Source organism: Podarcis cretensis (assembly GCF_951804945.1).
Source record: "Podarcis cretensis genome assembly, chromosome: 10".
NCBI classification, from domain to species: domain Eukaryota; kingdom Metazoa; phylum Chordata; class Lepidosauria; order Squamata; family Lacertidae; genus Podarcis; species Podarcis cretensis.
In genome coordinates, this window is record NC_137179.1 from 44,907,622 (window position 1) to 44,923,879 (window position 16,258).

General features: G+C 40.0%; 1 protein-coding gene across 2 annotated transcripts in view; it reads right to left on the minus strand.

The window, feature by feature from the left end:
* The window catches only part of TRHDE (thyrotropin releasing hormone degrading enzyme), a 201,101-nt gene that overhangs the window by 36,760 nt on the left and 148,083 nt on the right, over window positions 1–16,258 (minus strand). For both annotated transcript variants that reach the window (XM_079993791.1, XM_079993790.1), the window contains one exon: window positions 3,766–3,854. In XM_079993791.1, coding sequence (XP_079849917.1) covers window positions 3,766–3,854 — 89 coding nt within the window. The remainder of the gene's footprint in view (window positions 1–3,765; window positions 3,855–16,258) is intronic.

Sequence of the window (16,258 nt, forward strand, 5' to 3'; positions counted from 1 at the left end):
TTTAAAGCATTACATGCAGTAAATTTGATACCGGTGGTCCATAACTGTTCCCAGTCAGCAAACATAATATCATGACCAATATCTTGTGCCCATTTAATCATTGCTGATTTCACCGTTTCATCCTGTGTATTCCATTTCAACAGCAAGTTATACATTTTTGATAAGTTCTTAGTATTGGGTTCCAACAGTTCTGTTTCTAGTTTTGACTTCTCTTTCTGAAATCCTATTTTCCTGTCCTGTTTAAATGTCTCATTTATCTGATGGTAATGCAACCAATCTCGAACCTTAGGCTTTAGTTTCTCATAACTCTGAAGTTTCACCCTTTCACCATCATATTCTAGAATCTCATGATATTTTGGCCATTTAGAGTCCATATTAAGCTTTTTTACTTCCCTGGCTTCCATTGGTGACACCCACCTGGGGGTTTTACTTTCCAGCAGATCTTTATATCTAATCCAAACATTATACAATGCTTTCCTTACAATATGGTTTTTAAAACTTTTATACACCTTTACCTTGTCATACCATAAGTATGCATGCCAACCAAAGTTATTGTTGTACCCTTCCAGGTCCAAAATGTCAGTGTTCTCAAGAAGTAGCCAGTGTTTCAACCAGCAGAAAGCTGCCGATTCATAATAAAGTCTTAAGTCCGGCAGGGCAAACCCCCCTCTATCCTTTGCATCAGTTAAGATCTTAAATTTAATTCTGGGCTTTTTGCCCTGCCAGACAAATTTTGATATATCTTTCTGCCACTTCTTGAAACAGTCCATCTTGTCCAAAATCTGCAACGTCTGGAATAAAAACAGCATTCTAGGCAATACATTCATCTTAATAGTAGCAATTCGGCCTCACAAGGAAAGTTTCAACCTTGACCATATTTCCAGATCCATATTTCCAGGCCTTTCAAGTTGATAATGCTATGTGCTTTTACAGTACAAAGCTTGTAGGATGTGGAACCTTGCACCAGCAGGAAGTCCTTCTGGGAGTCTCTACCTATCGGAAGTGATGCCCTGGTGTTTATATTTTCTGGTGGTAGTAATATAAATGGGCTGCTAGTGCTGATTCAAGGAAGCTGCTTGAGGCCTGAAATTGCTGAAGTCCACCATGTAAAAGCATACCAAATTTTTTTCAATCCAGCCACTCTCAAAAAAAGAATGCACTCTTCAAAATAATAAGGGAACCTTTCTAAATCTGTAAATGTTAAACTACTACTAAATGTGGTACTGCAGATGTTATATTGAAGAAAGGGGAGGTGAGAATTTCAGTTTCCTCTAATCTCCTTTGATATTTGTGAAGTTTCAGAAGGATCCCACACCCAGGAAGGCTGTCACAATCAATATGTTAGCATTTCCAAATCTGCTAGCAGGACTACCACTCCGACAACCACTCCTTACCCAAAGGTATGTAAATTTCAATAGAAGCTGTATAAAGGGAATTTATTAAACATGCTTGGTTATCCATACAACACAACTGTCAGGGAGAGTAATCCCTACAGACCATCCTTTTCCCATATACCTAATATACCCATATATTAGAACCTAACAATCTTATCATAAAGTTATAACTATGGACATCTAAATACCCCTCCCAACCCAGAAGAAAAATTCATTTTTGTCCCTTCTGTTCTTTTACCAATTGGGCACTTTTTACCACTCAGTAACAGCTTGCGGGACTTCTCACTTATTACTGGGCTAGATCAGCCAGCCATTTGTTCTATTTGTTGTATACACTGACTAGCATTTAAAATCACAGTTGCTATTGATTTTAACTTTGCTCATACTTAAGATCCCATGGTCCTTTCTAACCCACTCAGGCTATCTGCATCTTGATTAGCATATAAATGAAGTTAAAGGAATTGCTCATGAATAAATACTGCTTCCAAATGAATTAGTTTTATTCACAGCTTGATAACTTCTTATAAACTTTCTTAGAAATATATATAATAGTTGATCAGTGACTGCTGTGATCCTAGTTATTGTTGGCTTGTTGGGTTTTTTTCTTGATACCATCAGTGAACTTGAATTCTGAGAATGTGAAATATGTATGGATTAAGCAAATGAGGGCAAGGAAAAAAGACAAAGCAACAGATTAACTGAAAGCATCAAGGCTGGCATATGATATAATAATGGCCAAATAACCTGACCCAACCTTCTGCAGCCAAAGCCATACCTTATTCGTTCAATTAGAAAGTTTGTATTCTTAGATCTCACTTATACATGAGAGGACACAATGAGATATTATTACTACTTAATGGTCTGTTAAAGAGCAAAAAGACATTCAGACTAGGTGATTGCTTCCTTTCACCTAACTTCACTGAGGAAGAATTTTTTACATAACTTTTCTATTCTATGAAATGAGTTCAGTTTTTTCCACCTATGGGAAGGAATTATTATTATTATTATTATTACTATTACTATTATTATTATTACTATTATTACTATTATTACTATTATTATTATTTGTATCATGCCATTCGAACAGACTGTGCCACTTCAGCTGCTATATAAATTTAGTAGCAAAAATGAGAAAAACAGCAATGAGAAGCAGCATATACCACTTGCAAAATGAGTTTCCTTTCTGTTTCAGAGTAATACAAAAGCATAATCTGAAAGCAACACCAAGCATCATGGAATTGATTTGTTATTACAGCTATATCAGAGCCTAAAATGCCTGGTGGTGGCAAAAGATGGTTGTAAGAATGTGAATGTCATAAAGCCCAACATCCAGTAACTATGTTAAGGCCAGTAGTAGCTCTTTGGGATATCAGTGGACAAGGAAGAGTCAGCAATTCTCTGTAGCCTTCCTGGACTAATAATGATATGGATTTTTATGAATTTTAGACTACATTACACTGGTCATGAGCTAGGTACATTATATTGTTTTGTATATTTATTGCCCCAACTATATTTTATTCAGTCTCTGAATTAAGTGAAGTAAGTTTCATGTAAGAACTCTGTACATGGGGTCTAATATAGGATTATGAGTTTGTGGGGAGGAACGTAGGCTGTAAGTGAGATACTTCAAACCCAGCAAGTGTTAAAATACAAGTCAGGCTATCTTCCTGTGTTGAAGTGATAGACTGGGTGATGGGCCATTAAGGAAACAGAAGAAAGGGGCTTTGTGTGAGATGGCAAATGAATGGCACCCCTCTCCTAGCTCCTGGTTAGTTAGAAGACGAAGCCAGAGTTTAGAGTTGAGTTGCAGTAATGTGACCTGGAAGTAAAGCAGCAAACTAGAGAGAGCAATGTCTGATTACTGTTTGACTCCAATAATGTAGCTACTGGAGAAGTAAGACCCCTTTTGGGATATTAATGCAGTGAGTCCCTCTATCACAGGCTTAGGTTGCATATATGTATAAATAAATAAAGACACCACAGTCTTCACTGTGCCTCATTTTCAAAATGAAACACAAACTCTCTATAAGCATCCACTATACTTTATTCAGGGTCTGGATTAAGTGAAATGAGTTGCATGTAGGTGTTCCATGCATGGGGCCCAATATAAGATTTCACCTTCCTCAGAGTATCTCTGCAGTCTAAAGCCTCTTCAATTTATTCTTTGACTTTTGTTAAAATTAACAACACTCTTCTTTCATTTCCTCCTTTAAAACAAAAATGTCTTTCTTACCATTCATTTTTCAGCAGCAGGAATAAAGTTTAGCACAGCTAATCAATGTCCTAAGATCAATTGTGAAGAAACAGTTCAGGAAAAAAAAAACACATGAATGCTTTATGAGATTCCACTGGGAGGAAAGTTTATTTTTACCTGATTTGTTAGACACCCATATAATTGCCTCTGATGAGATGTGGCTCGTATTTCCTACTGCAATTGTTAATGGGATCTGCCACAAGTAGCTGCAAGACAAAGGAGGGCGATCTAAGAACAAAAATACTGAACTGGTTCTTCTCACTTTACAGCAATCAGGGATTACATCAAAGGAATCAAACAATTTCAGTAGTAGAGCAAAGATGTTGATTCGAATGTTACTTTGCCTTTTAAATAAATTTGCTATTGGCAACAAAACAATAAGAATGTCATTCATCTTTCAAAAAAGACAGTGATGCCCCCTTTTTTTACATACTATCATTACAAGATAGTTTCTAGTAAAAAAATAAAGTTACAAAACAGAGGAATGCTTTCCAATAGTAAGAAGAGTATAACTGAAATTAATTTAGGGAGAAGATAATCTAGAGCAAGCATATGCTTTGGTTTTAGTGACAATATACATTTCTACTACTGCCATTTTTAGTATCTTCTTAAAGGCTGCTGACAATAAAATTTTATCCTCAATTGCTTACAGCCTTGTATAATTATTCGTATTTCTGTAAATCAAGTGTAAAATGCTACAGTTTATACCCATTTTACACAGATGTAACATACTGGTGAAATCAAGCTCTAGTTTATTAATAGTATAAAATTCATACATGAATAATGGACCCAAAGCCTTATGAAGTCATTTGCAACAGGAGTTGCTTTATACTGAATACCCTTTTTAATATTTGACGTGGTTTCTGCAGGATGTTGTACACTCTATCCTCGTAAGTAAAAGATAAAAAAGAACATATCCAGCCACAGTAGTTCTTCTCCAAAATGTATCAACCAAAGTGAAGGGCCATGCACACAATCTTAAATAGCATTACAAATACAGTTGTATGTAAACATACAGGTGAGGGTCACCAATTTGTATTTAAGGAGATTGTATATGTCAATATGTGGGAACAAGATTCTCAACAATGTTATCTTGGTTGTGAGACCTGGAAGACCTGCTCTCAATGATTCCAGCTACAAAAGCTGAGGCTGCTGAACAGACCCTTGGGCTGGGGTGTTGGGAGTTTTTGTTGGGAAAGGGGTTCTTGCTGTGATTTATGTGAAAATCATTCAGTTTTGTTCAGCTTTTATGTTTTATTCATTGTTTATGACGAATTGTGTTATGTTGTAGTTAGGTCTTTTTTTCATGTTGTGTGCCACCTTGAGCATGGTTTGAACTGTGGAAAGGTGGAATACAAATAAAATTATGTGTGCATGTATGTTGGACTACAACTACCATCAGACCCAGCTAGCATGAGCAAAAATTGGGCGAGATGGGACATGTAGCCAGTAACCACAGGAAGAGCCACAGTTTCCCTAGCCCTACTATAGACTAAAGCAGAGGTCGGCAACCTAAGGCCCATGGCCGGTTCCAAGGACCGGCATGGGGATTCCGTAGGTTTTTTCCTGCAGCGTGGGTGCCATTCCCCCCCCCTCTCCTTCACTGCAGCAGAACCTCTTCCCTCCTCCTGGTGCAGCAAATTGCTGGCCAATTGCCTGCTAAGGTTTGAAGGCCCTGGCCAATGGCTGCACGTGGCTGAGAGGAGGAAGGGGACTGGGCTGAGCTTGCCGAGCGCATTTCCAGCAGCCCCTTGTCAGAGCAAGCTGTTTGCCACTGCCGCTCTGCCAAGCGTGGCTCCTGTGCCTGCCCTTGTGAGTGGCAGAGGCTGGCGGCAGCAGAGGAGGAACGAACAGCCCAAAAGCAGCCCTTTCGGGCTGCTTGTTCCTTTGCCGCTGCCACCAGCCTCTGCCTCTCAGCAGCACCCTAAGTAGGGGGTGGGAGGGGCTGGGGAAGAGAGGGGGGAAGAGAGATAAGCCCCCTCTTCCTTATGCCAGGAGGTTTGTGGTGTGGTGAACCGGCCCACCCCCCAAAAAGCTTGCCAACCCCTGGACTTTGGGCGAAAGGACTTTGGGCCAAAGAGCAGTATCTTTGTTTGTTCATGTCATAAAATTTATATACCGCTTCATTGTAGGGGGGACACACACTCTCAAAATGCTTTACAAAATTCATAAATAAATAATTTAAAAAGTGAACCAAGGAGCTCTTTTCCCATTCCTTGCTGTAGGCTGGGAAACATAGGATTTCTTAAGTTCTGGTGGCTATAAATATGCAGCACAGAAGTGATGCTCTACAATTGCATAGGAAATCTAGAAATGGAACCATATGTTTTGAGGCAAATACCAGGTCCCCAGCCTTAAATTTAACTTGTAATGCTGATGGGGAAGTGCCATTTGCAGGAGATAATTAGCAGGAGGAAGGTCATACTGTATTTTACTTTAATACAACAGCAGCAGCAACCCAGCTTAGCTTCAAGACTGTAAAATTAAAAATCCCACTTACTGATTCTCCCCTATAAATGATCCAGTCTGTCTACGTCAGGGGTGGCCAGCTCCTAAGAGACTGTGATCTACTCACAGAATTAACAACTGGCAGTTATCTACCCCTTTTTGTCTACCCCCTTTTATGGGGTTCAGGTCAAAGTTGTTTAGCTTTTTTTAGGGAGGAAGGATGCCCCAATTTTTGAGAATTCAAGCCTAAACTCAAGGGAGAAAGGGGAACGCCACTCACCAACAGATCGCTGGGGAAACAAACAGCCTCACTGAGTAAACTCCGTCTTCCATTCTGCAGATCGTGCAACAATGGAGGTCGGACCGTATTTTACATACGCTAAGGAAAGGGACCCCGTGATAACTGCAATCTACCAAAAGTTCCTGGGGATCTACCAGTAGATCGCGATTGACCTGTTGGACATCCCTGATCTACGTCATACTACCCTGGCAAGCACAGGTTTGGGGACAAATACTTGCCAGTGTAAAATGTAGCTCTGACCCAAGACATAGAAATTTAATTTAGTACAATGAATTTTTGATCATTAGAATAGCTAGCTAAGAGGAATCTGATTAATTCTACTGTTGGGAAATGTTCTCAACAGGAGAAATAACCACCTCAGATGATTGGCTCTTTGTGACTAAAAGATGAATATGCGGCCATATTATTCACACACGCCCTGCCCTCCCTGCCAAATGCAAAGGATAACGATGAGCCAAGTGGGATTAACAGAAAAGAAACAATGCTATTAAATTTACTGAGAGGTCAGTGACTTTGGATTATTAGGAAGGACTGAAAGAGCTAAGTAGTCAGTATATTAAAATACAAAGCAGTAAAGGAGAAGACATGATCGTGTATCGGTATGGCTGGCTTTTTACTATAGCTGCAATTCAGAACATGGTTATGTGCTTAAACTTCATTGATTATACTGGACTGCAGTCCATCTTTTATTGCCACTTTAAGATGAACTGCAATGTAACAGATTTTAAATTGCATCCAGTTATATAATAAAATACATAATACTGTCATAAATTTCCATTAAGGTAAAATTTACTTTTTGAAAAAAGATGTTTTAAGTGATATTGGAGTTAAAAATATGTCTGCAATAATTTCTGTACTTCAGTATACCATCGTATATCTTACTAAAGGCACTGGCTGTTGAATATGCTAGCATTGGTGAGTTTTCTGACAGATAGCCATCACACAGAGATTTTCTTTTCTTCTTTTACTCTACATAGTAATATTATATTACTATATAATGTAGGGTGCAATCATATACATAAAATCTACTGGATGAAGGGCTGTAGCATTTGGCAGCAGCTCTTCTGTACCAGTGGGATTTGAGAATAGCTACAGGCATTGTAGACGCTGGCAGAACTTCTCAGATATGCCAGAAGAATGACAGAAGTGGAGAGGAATTTGTTGGCATGATGCCGCTGTCAGAGGAAAATCATGGAATGACAGTGCAACTTAAAGGCAGTAGATACACTCCCTGATGTAACCCAGCATTAATTACCTACTGAACCCACATTGAACACAAACCCACCAAGTTACATGTTATTGGCTATGATGGGCGAAAGCCAAGACTACATGCGGTTGAAACGTATTTTCCACATCCTCAAGCAACAACAATTGAAACTGATCCCACAAAGTCTGACTTGCCGCTGCTCTGAACAACTCCACAGGGATCGTATCAAGAAGAGAATCCCATTCCAAGCAAATACAAGTGACTTTATTCTCAACGTACTTTACAAACTTAGAACAGCAGGCTTCCAAAGATGCCATTCCCCTCTCCTCTGGGCTAGTTCTCAAGAAAGACTTCATCACTTGGGACAGTTTGGCTGGGCGGTTCCTTGGGAATGCAATGGAGGCAGCAAAATAGGATTTATTTTCTCTCATCACCACCACATTATGTCCTCTCACTTTTGTCTGGTTGCATTCATTGTGGTACTTGCCTTGCTTAAGCTATATCTCTCTACTGGGTTGATTTGTTGTCTTTTAACTCCCCACAAAACGAAGGGGGATCACAGTCTTTACCACACCTGAGAGAGCACTTAGGAGTGACTGTATTGAAAGCCTGTTCCATCTAGGGGCAGGCCATCTTAAGAGGCTCCCAGCACTGCAGGAGAGAACTGTTCTTGGCAGTCCAAATCTTACCTGGAAGTAGTCTGACTATGACAACTGAGTTATTCAACCTCCCCCAATTCCATCCACTCTTCATCTGCCCTGTGGCAAAGCCCAGTTCAACGTCCCAGGTTAGCGATGTGTTGAGACAGCATCATGGTTTTGTCATGGTGGCCATGAAATCCCAAGCTGTACTACTATGGCAGCCCAGCAGGTCCCCCATAACACCACCCTATCTGTGCCAGCTTGAATAGAAAGGGTGCTTGGCTGGGCAGCAGGGAGGGTGGTACATGAACATTATTTCTACTCCACCTCTCTGACCAAACTTCAGATACAATCCCTTAAATCTAAATCCCAAGTGGTTAGGTTTCCTGGTGATGGTGATTTATTCATCAAAGATGATGGTGACCCCTCCACCCCTCTAGGCTGGTGATGGACAAGAACCCCACCAAGTACCTAGCTGGACTGACCTGGTTGTCACCAACCTAGAAGCACCACTAGCCTGGAAGGCTGGTTGAAAGGACAACATAAATCTTGTTGGCTGGGAACCCAGAAGAGGGATAGCTCTTACTTACTTACCCTTGTTCTCCTTTCCTGTAACACTCTTGGCCCAAAACAACAGAGAGCAGTGCTCCTCACACAAAGGGGAGGCACTCATTCCTGCACAAAGGTAAGTTGTCTATTGGCAAAGGTCAAGCACTTCACAGGGCTATCAATGGTTACTAGCCATGATGGTTGTACTCTACGTCCACAGTTGGAGGAAGCAATGCTTTGGAAGACCAAAATGTTCTTGTGCTCAAATCCTACTCGCGGGTTTCCCATAGGCATCTGGTTGGCCACTGTGAGAACAAGATGCAGAACTAGAAGGGCCATTGGCCTGGTTCAGAAGGCTCTTCTTGCCTTCTTATATTGATGTAAAATGAAAACCCATACTAGGAATTGTTACTTAAATGGCCAATATTGTGATGTCTTTCTATACAACCATGGTGCTGCTGCATTAAGATTACTGTGTACAATTCTAGTTGCCAAACTCTTTTTTTTTTTTTTTTTTAAAAAGGATTATAGAACTGGAAATTTATGGGGGAAAGGTGGTCAAAAGGGTTAGCGTTTCAGCTGTTTAGTTTAGAATGAAGGATGACTGGGTTTGTGTGTAGGAGGAGAATAGGACGTGCTATAAATGTTTATTAAACAATGCATGGTGTGGGGAAAGTGAATATAAATAAATGTGTCTTCCTGCCTCATTATGTCAGAATTCAAGGTCATATAACAAATTTGATTAGCATGAGATTCAGGACAAACAAAGCCCTTCTTCATACAACACATAATTAACTTATAGAATATACTGCCAGAAAAAGTGGCGATAGTGACTGGCTTAGACGGCTTCAAGAGGGGATTATGCAACTAGGATTAATGCCTGTAACTGACAATTGACGTTGCGTCTGTTATTTGTGTTTTCTTAAAATTCTGTATAATTCAAAATCTACTGACTACATCAAAAAGAGGGGCAATTGGAGACATCCAGTAGTGGCTGGGACAGAGACACATTCCCAACACCAGCATCACTGCAGCTTACCTGGACACTGCTGGAATGGAGCAGGGTGATGGTAAAGTTGTGGCTGTGCAGATGCATTGGCAAGAGCAGCCGAGTGAATCCACCAATGGGCCTGTGAAGTCCCAACCTCCCCACCCTGCTCCAGTGCCATCTCTGCACTGCAGTGACGGTGTTGGGAGGCCCCACCATACTGGCCACCACTGGACAAATCTCTGGTGGTTTTCAGGTGGCAAAATGGAAGCTCCAGTGCACCACTGAGCATTCAGAGCTCTGGCATTTATGGTCTGCTTGTGAGCTTCCCAGAAGCAAGCATCTGCTGCAGCACTGGGGAACCTGTGCTTCAGCAGATTGTGTTGGACTCTTAACTCCCATCAATCCCAGACAGCATGGCCAATGTTCAGGGATGATTGGATTTGTAGGCCAGAAACACCTGGAGGGCCTCAGGTTGTTCAGTCCTCCTCTCATGGAATCAGAATTCTGAGTGATGGATTTTTGGTCTGAACTGAAGGATAACTATATAGCAAATATTAGTTTTTCACTGACTGTTCATCACCTATTCTGGCTTGTTGTACATCAAGAAAGGAAACTTGCCTCCTGGAGGTACATGATAGTACTAACGACTAAAAGTTTATGTCATTGGACAGTTCTGTCTTCAGAGTTGTGAAACACTCAGCATACTATTCTAGGAATTTGAACTGCGGCTGATCGTGGGGCAATTAATTTTAATTGCTATAACAATTTGCCCGTATACTTGAATATTGCTTAAGTTATATGAACAGCTGCTATAAACTATTAAAGAAACATGAACGCTACTGCCTTTCAGTTAAATGGTAGGCTGAATTCTTGAAAACAAAACCATGCAACTAGGAAAACAGAAACAAGCAGAAGCAACTGCCGAAGAATTGCTGTAAAGCAATTAATGCACGTCTCTTGGTGGTTCCTCTTTCCTTCACCTACTCTTTAAAGATTAATTAACCCCTGCCAATAATTTAAGCTTATTACAGAAATGTTTTTCAGTTTAAAAAGCAATGCACCAATCCTAAAGAATAATGGGAAACTGTTATTTGCATTAGAACACGGCTGCTATAATTGATCAGCGCTTCTGCACTAAAGCATAAACATTATGGCTTGGATCCAGACTTTGCACCTGTGGGTGGTGCTATCGCTTGAATGGAAGGATCTCAGGGAACTTCCCACTGGGAGAGGGGGAAACGTGGCTCTTGCCAATTTCTACTTCCACTCCAACCACTGCCTCCTACACTGTTCCAGAGATGTAGGTCCCTTCTGGAACTATGTGGGAGGTAGCATTAGGGCTTCCAGGGAGATGGAAGATCAGCTGAAGTTGTGTCTCCCCCTCTGTCAGTAGGATCCCTCTGCTGGATCAAAAGACTTTCCATTCACAGAAGATGACATCGGGATGCAAACCAATGGTGGTTTGCTTTAATTCAGCTACAGTTGAAAGAAACTCACAGGTCCTTGCATGTACATATTAGTGCTCTGCTTAAAAATCCTCCTGACCATCCATTTATAAAGAAAAGAATTCTATTTGAAAAATTATTACAATTATTAAAATATCATGGGTTGCAAGGTTTTTGCTTTGCTTACCTTGCTTTCAAAGTAACCAAGAGATGTTAGAGTGTCTCTGCAAAAGAGGCACTTAGCCATTTCAATAGAGTTTGGATTACCATTGCAACATGGGTGGCGATGGGCATCTGCAATTTGCCCAGAAGGTTGCTTGCATGCCAGAATCTTTCTTGCCAAAGTGGGGTTGGTTTTCTCTTTCAAGTCATTACTGTCTTCATATTTTTCCAATATTACTTTGCTTTTCATTGAAGCTATTCTATTTTCCACTCCCCCCCCCATATTCTTTCCTACTTCAAAGACCATTTTCTTCCGCATTTTCTGCTTATTAGAGCATGTAGCCAAATTACTGATTACTGTTTATTATAAGCACTTCAATGAATATGACTACTCAAGAGTCAATGGCATAAAATTCTGGGATAAACAGAAAAATCTAGGATGCACAGAAAGAGAGGGTTATAATTAATACAATTTCCTTGTTTAAATCAATAATAGCTGCACCCTTTAAAAAGAGCTTTAACAAATATGAAGGCAAACTACATTGGGGTCTTTGGTCTGTTTAAAATTCCATACTTCAAGGGAAGCCATGTCAAATTAAAGAGATAGACAAAGGAAAGTTTGGGGCTGTGTTTGCATGTTTATTATTTTTCATCATCAAGATTAAAGATAAATAAAACTAGAGTTCAGGAACTGTCAAAAACTCATGCTATTATTTCTTTTTCATCATGGTGGAACACTCACTTAAGATCATTAACAGGAGAATTACTAGACATTTGAACCTTGTCATTAAACTTGTTTTTAAAACAGAAGGAATGGTCAAATTCTTGCTGGGGGGAAATTCATGTTATCCTGAAACAGGAACAGAATGTGAAAGCATTCAGCTAGACATCTGTGGGCTTTGCTGATGTTAACTATTATTGAAACTATGGACTGCTTCAAAATTCTGAAGCTCTGTAAAATGGAGCAACCATGTGGACTCAATGACATGGAAAAGCACCTGACAAAACACAATTACATATACAGGTGCTGTTCCCCAGTAGTCACTTGTACTACTGAGGTGGCTAAAAAAGGGCTTTTGTGCTCACATGGCAATAAAAGGAGCCTGCATTCTTGGAAATGCTGGGACAGATGCTACTTTCTCCATATCACTGCCGCCATGGATCGCTTTGCATGGAGAAATTCTAGATGTCCGAATCAGCAAATTACTGACATGGAAAAGGAGAAAGATAAACAAGTAATACTGAAACTAGATGTTATAGAGGATGTTTGGTTCCTGCTGAAAGCAGCATCCCTATGTCTCATCTCTGTCTTTATAATGTCGAGAAATGCGGAACATGTTGTGATGTCACATGTTCCAAGTTTCTTTGAACACATTGCACTTCAGTGGTTGCCATTTGCAGAGGCTGGGGAGCTGAATGTGGTATCAAATTGTAGTACTTGCCATTACAAGAGACAGGAGGACATATGATGCATTCACTCACTTTCAGCCCATGGATCTAATGAGGCTTGTTGTGGGTCCCAATTTGGCCTGTGAGTCAGTTTTCCCCAAACCACACCCGCCTGCCTCACATCTGACACCATGTGTAAGGATGTTGCTACCAATCAAGAGCTTAAAGCGAGCTCCCAATTGTTCCTTTCCAGGGCTGCTGGAATCATATGTACTCAAGAATTCCCCACCAGGAGCTCCCACATGCAGCTATGGAGGCTCACCGCCAGCGCTAATAAGCTGACTGGCCTCCTTTAAGGTGTGCTTTCAGTAACTATCAGCTGTTTGCTGCTGAAAGTACATCATCAAAGGGGCTCACTGTTAAATCCTGCTTTGTCTGTTTGCAGGTATGGTTAGAGTCAAGCAAGCAAACAGCCATTTTTCTTCTGTCAAAGGCCTGTGGGGACAGGGGCAAGTTGGGATCTGGCCTAGTGGCTGGACCAAATTCCCAGTTTATAAATAAACTGATTCTATATCTGCTTTCCAACAATAGTATAAGTCAAATCACTGGGAGCATTCTCAGCAGCATAGCTCTTTATTTTTCTAAATCTCCAAACAACTATTTTTTTATTCTCTCATAGATTTTTTTTTTTAATTATTTGGATTCTGGCTGAAAACCAAAACCATGGCGAACTATTCAAATTATTTATTGCAGTGACACATATATAATTTTGGAAAGCATTGTATCTTGGCTTGGCAGGTATAATCTTGAAAGGTATAACCAAGAAGTTACCTCTTGGGGACACCCAGCTCCTATGAAGACTCCTTTGACATTATATTTCTCAATGTGCATTTTGAATATTATTTAAGGAAGTGGCTGAAAATGATCTCAAGACGTGCATTTTTGTAATGTTTAACTGTCAGGAGTTTCTACCACACAGTTTAGGATGATTGTTGAAAACAGGATTTCACAGGTGTAGCTATAACAGTATGGCTGAAACAATGCAGGTACCTATTCAGACAAGTAGCTGATGATGTTGAGATGTACCAACACAGTTTGAGAATGTGATACAAGCAACACCCAGCATAATTTGTAAACTACATATTTGAAGCTAGGTTAGTCCACCTCTTTCTGTTCTTAAGACAATTTGGCTGCCATATCAAGGAGAGAGAAAGAGCCTACATACTCCCACTGCTGCCAAAACTAGAGCAGAGAAATGCAAAACTGGATGGTTTCAAAGACCTTTTAAAAAATCTACAATATGCTTTCTTAAAACACATTAAGCTTAGTATATTTATTTTATCCCATCAAAAGAACAGGAAGCCTTATTCTGTCAACAGTACACTTATACCTCATTAAAAGGGATAGTTCTCCTTGTAAATGCTGCTCCTCTTGAAGAAGAGCTACAGAATGGATCCCTTGGGTAACCATAAAGAATTTACAAGGAATTATATCTATGATTCACTACAGCAGAGTCAACAAAAGTGAACAGTATTGAGGGGGGAAATAACACACAAAGTATACTAGTTTGTACTATGAAGGCTTTCAGTAGTTATATAGGACGTACAGACTCTTAAATACTGACTAGATATCACTCCCTAATGTTAGAGAGATTTAAGTTACAGTCCTAGACAGGGGAGAACCAGAGGTGTAGCTGGAGAGGTTTTGAAAGTTTTTATTGCAGATGATTATCACTAATGGTGGAGAAATTCAGAAATTGCAGGGGAGGTTCTCAGTATGCCTAGAATGAGGACTGTAACCAAAATAGATGGGACTAGGAAAACAATAAGTGTTACTGAGGCAGATACGTGCTGCCTGAATTCGGAATAACTATGAAGTGCCTGTAATGTCCAGAGTTGAATTTACATTGACACCTGTGCACTTTCTTCTGCCCTCAATCATGACACCTCATGGCACCCCATTACCTAGGCCAGGTCCATGAACACCAATATCATAATTGGAAGCTGCTCAGCCCAGAGCACCAAAGCGTTGGAAATTCTGGGGTGACTTGCTCCTGACTTACATGTCCTTGGGTTTCATTGTTACTGCAAAAGGTCTCTAAGTGCAGAATTGATAATTCAAGTAAGAAGATGTGGTGGGAAGGAGTTCTCTTAAGTTGAGGCCTGCCCTCTTCTTCCTGCATGACCACTTGGAAAGCGATAGACCTCTGTAGATGCCATAAACTCTTCTCATAGGGAAGGAAAGCTCTCTCTTTCTCATTAACCCCAGTCATAGGAGAAGGAAGTATTATTTTGGTGGCAGCACAAAGCTGTAATGGGGGATGATGTCTATATGCTTTGTGGATCAGCGACCCTCACTGGAGCCTCACCAGCTCCTAGCACCGGGAAGAAGTACAGGATTCTCTCTCATCTCTCCCCCTTCCCCCATTTTTATGTCTCCAATCCTAAATCCTTTCTATGATAAGCGGGTGGAGGGAAGAAATAAAACTAGCTTGAAAGGCCTGCTGGAGTGAGCACTCCAGGGAAATCTACATAAACACTGCTTTCTGTCCAAAAGATGGGCTTGTCTGGGAGGATGGGAAGTCAGAAGAATTATGCTATCTTCCAACAAGGGTATGGTGCCTTGGACACCACAGAGAGAAGGAATTTCGAGATATGTGGGTTAGAAATTGCTAGTAACAAACTTGAAAGAAAGACACTCTAAAAGTGCTATCTTACTCTGCACAGATCAATAATTCGATTCATGGTTAGTGTTGGCAGTGTGTGAACTGCACAAAGATTGTGCTTTTTTGGACTTGATTTTTTTAAAAGTTTTTTTTAGTACCTAGAATGTACTAAATGTACGTAGAACAAATTATACTATTCCCGAGTAATCCCTTAATATTTCTTTTGAATTACTTACATGGCTGTGTGGACAATAAAGACGTGGAAATGGTTACTAAAATACGGACCACAGCTAAAATCGTATTTGCATTGTACTGCAAAAATCGATTACCCTGCCACTGTTGGACTTAAAAATATTGGGCTTGGCAGCTTATGTTCAAGCTAACAAAGTATGTGTGGGCTTGAGAAAATCATTATCTTGAGAATGAGTATGTGCAGAAATGGGCAACATTCCCTGTATTTTAGAAATATAGGTTCCAAAGTAACATTAGACTCCACTCATTATTTACAATGATTTGAACATTCTTCTCAGAGTTATGGAGACTGGTGATTAATGCACAATGTTATTTAATTTTCATTTTTCGTATGTAACTTTGTATGATAAACTACTGAAAGCACATGTCTACTGAATGATATGCATGTGGCTATCATGAATGTTTCATGTCTGTAGCAGTTTCTAATCTTTATAAAAGTGATAAAAATAAAGCATATACATGATTTCAAATATTTTGAAGTAAAGCATGTTTCATCTATTTTTCATGGTGAAAGAGCTTTTTATCTATTAATGAAACTGAGCTCAACAGTCAATCAAATG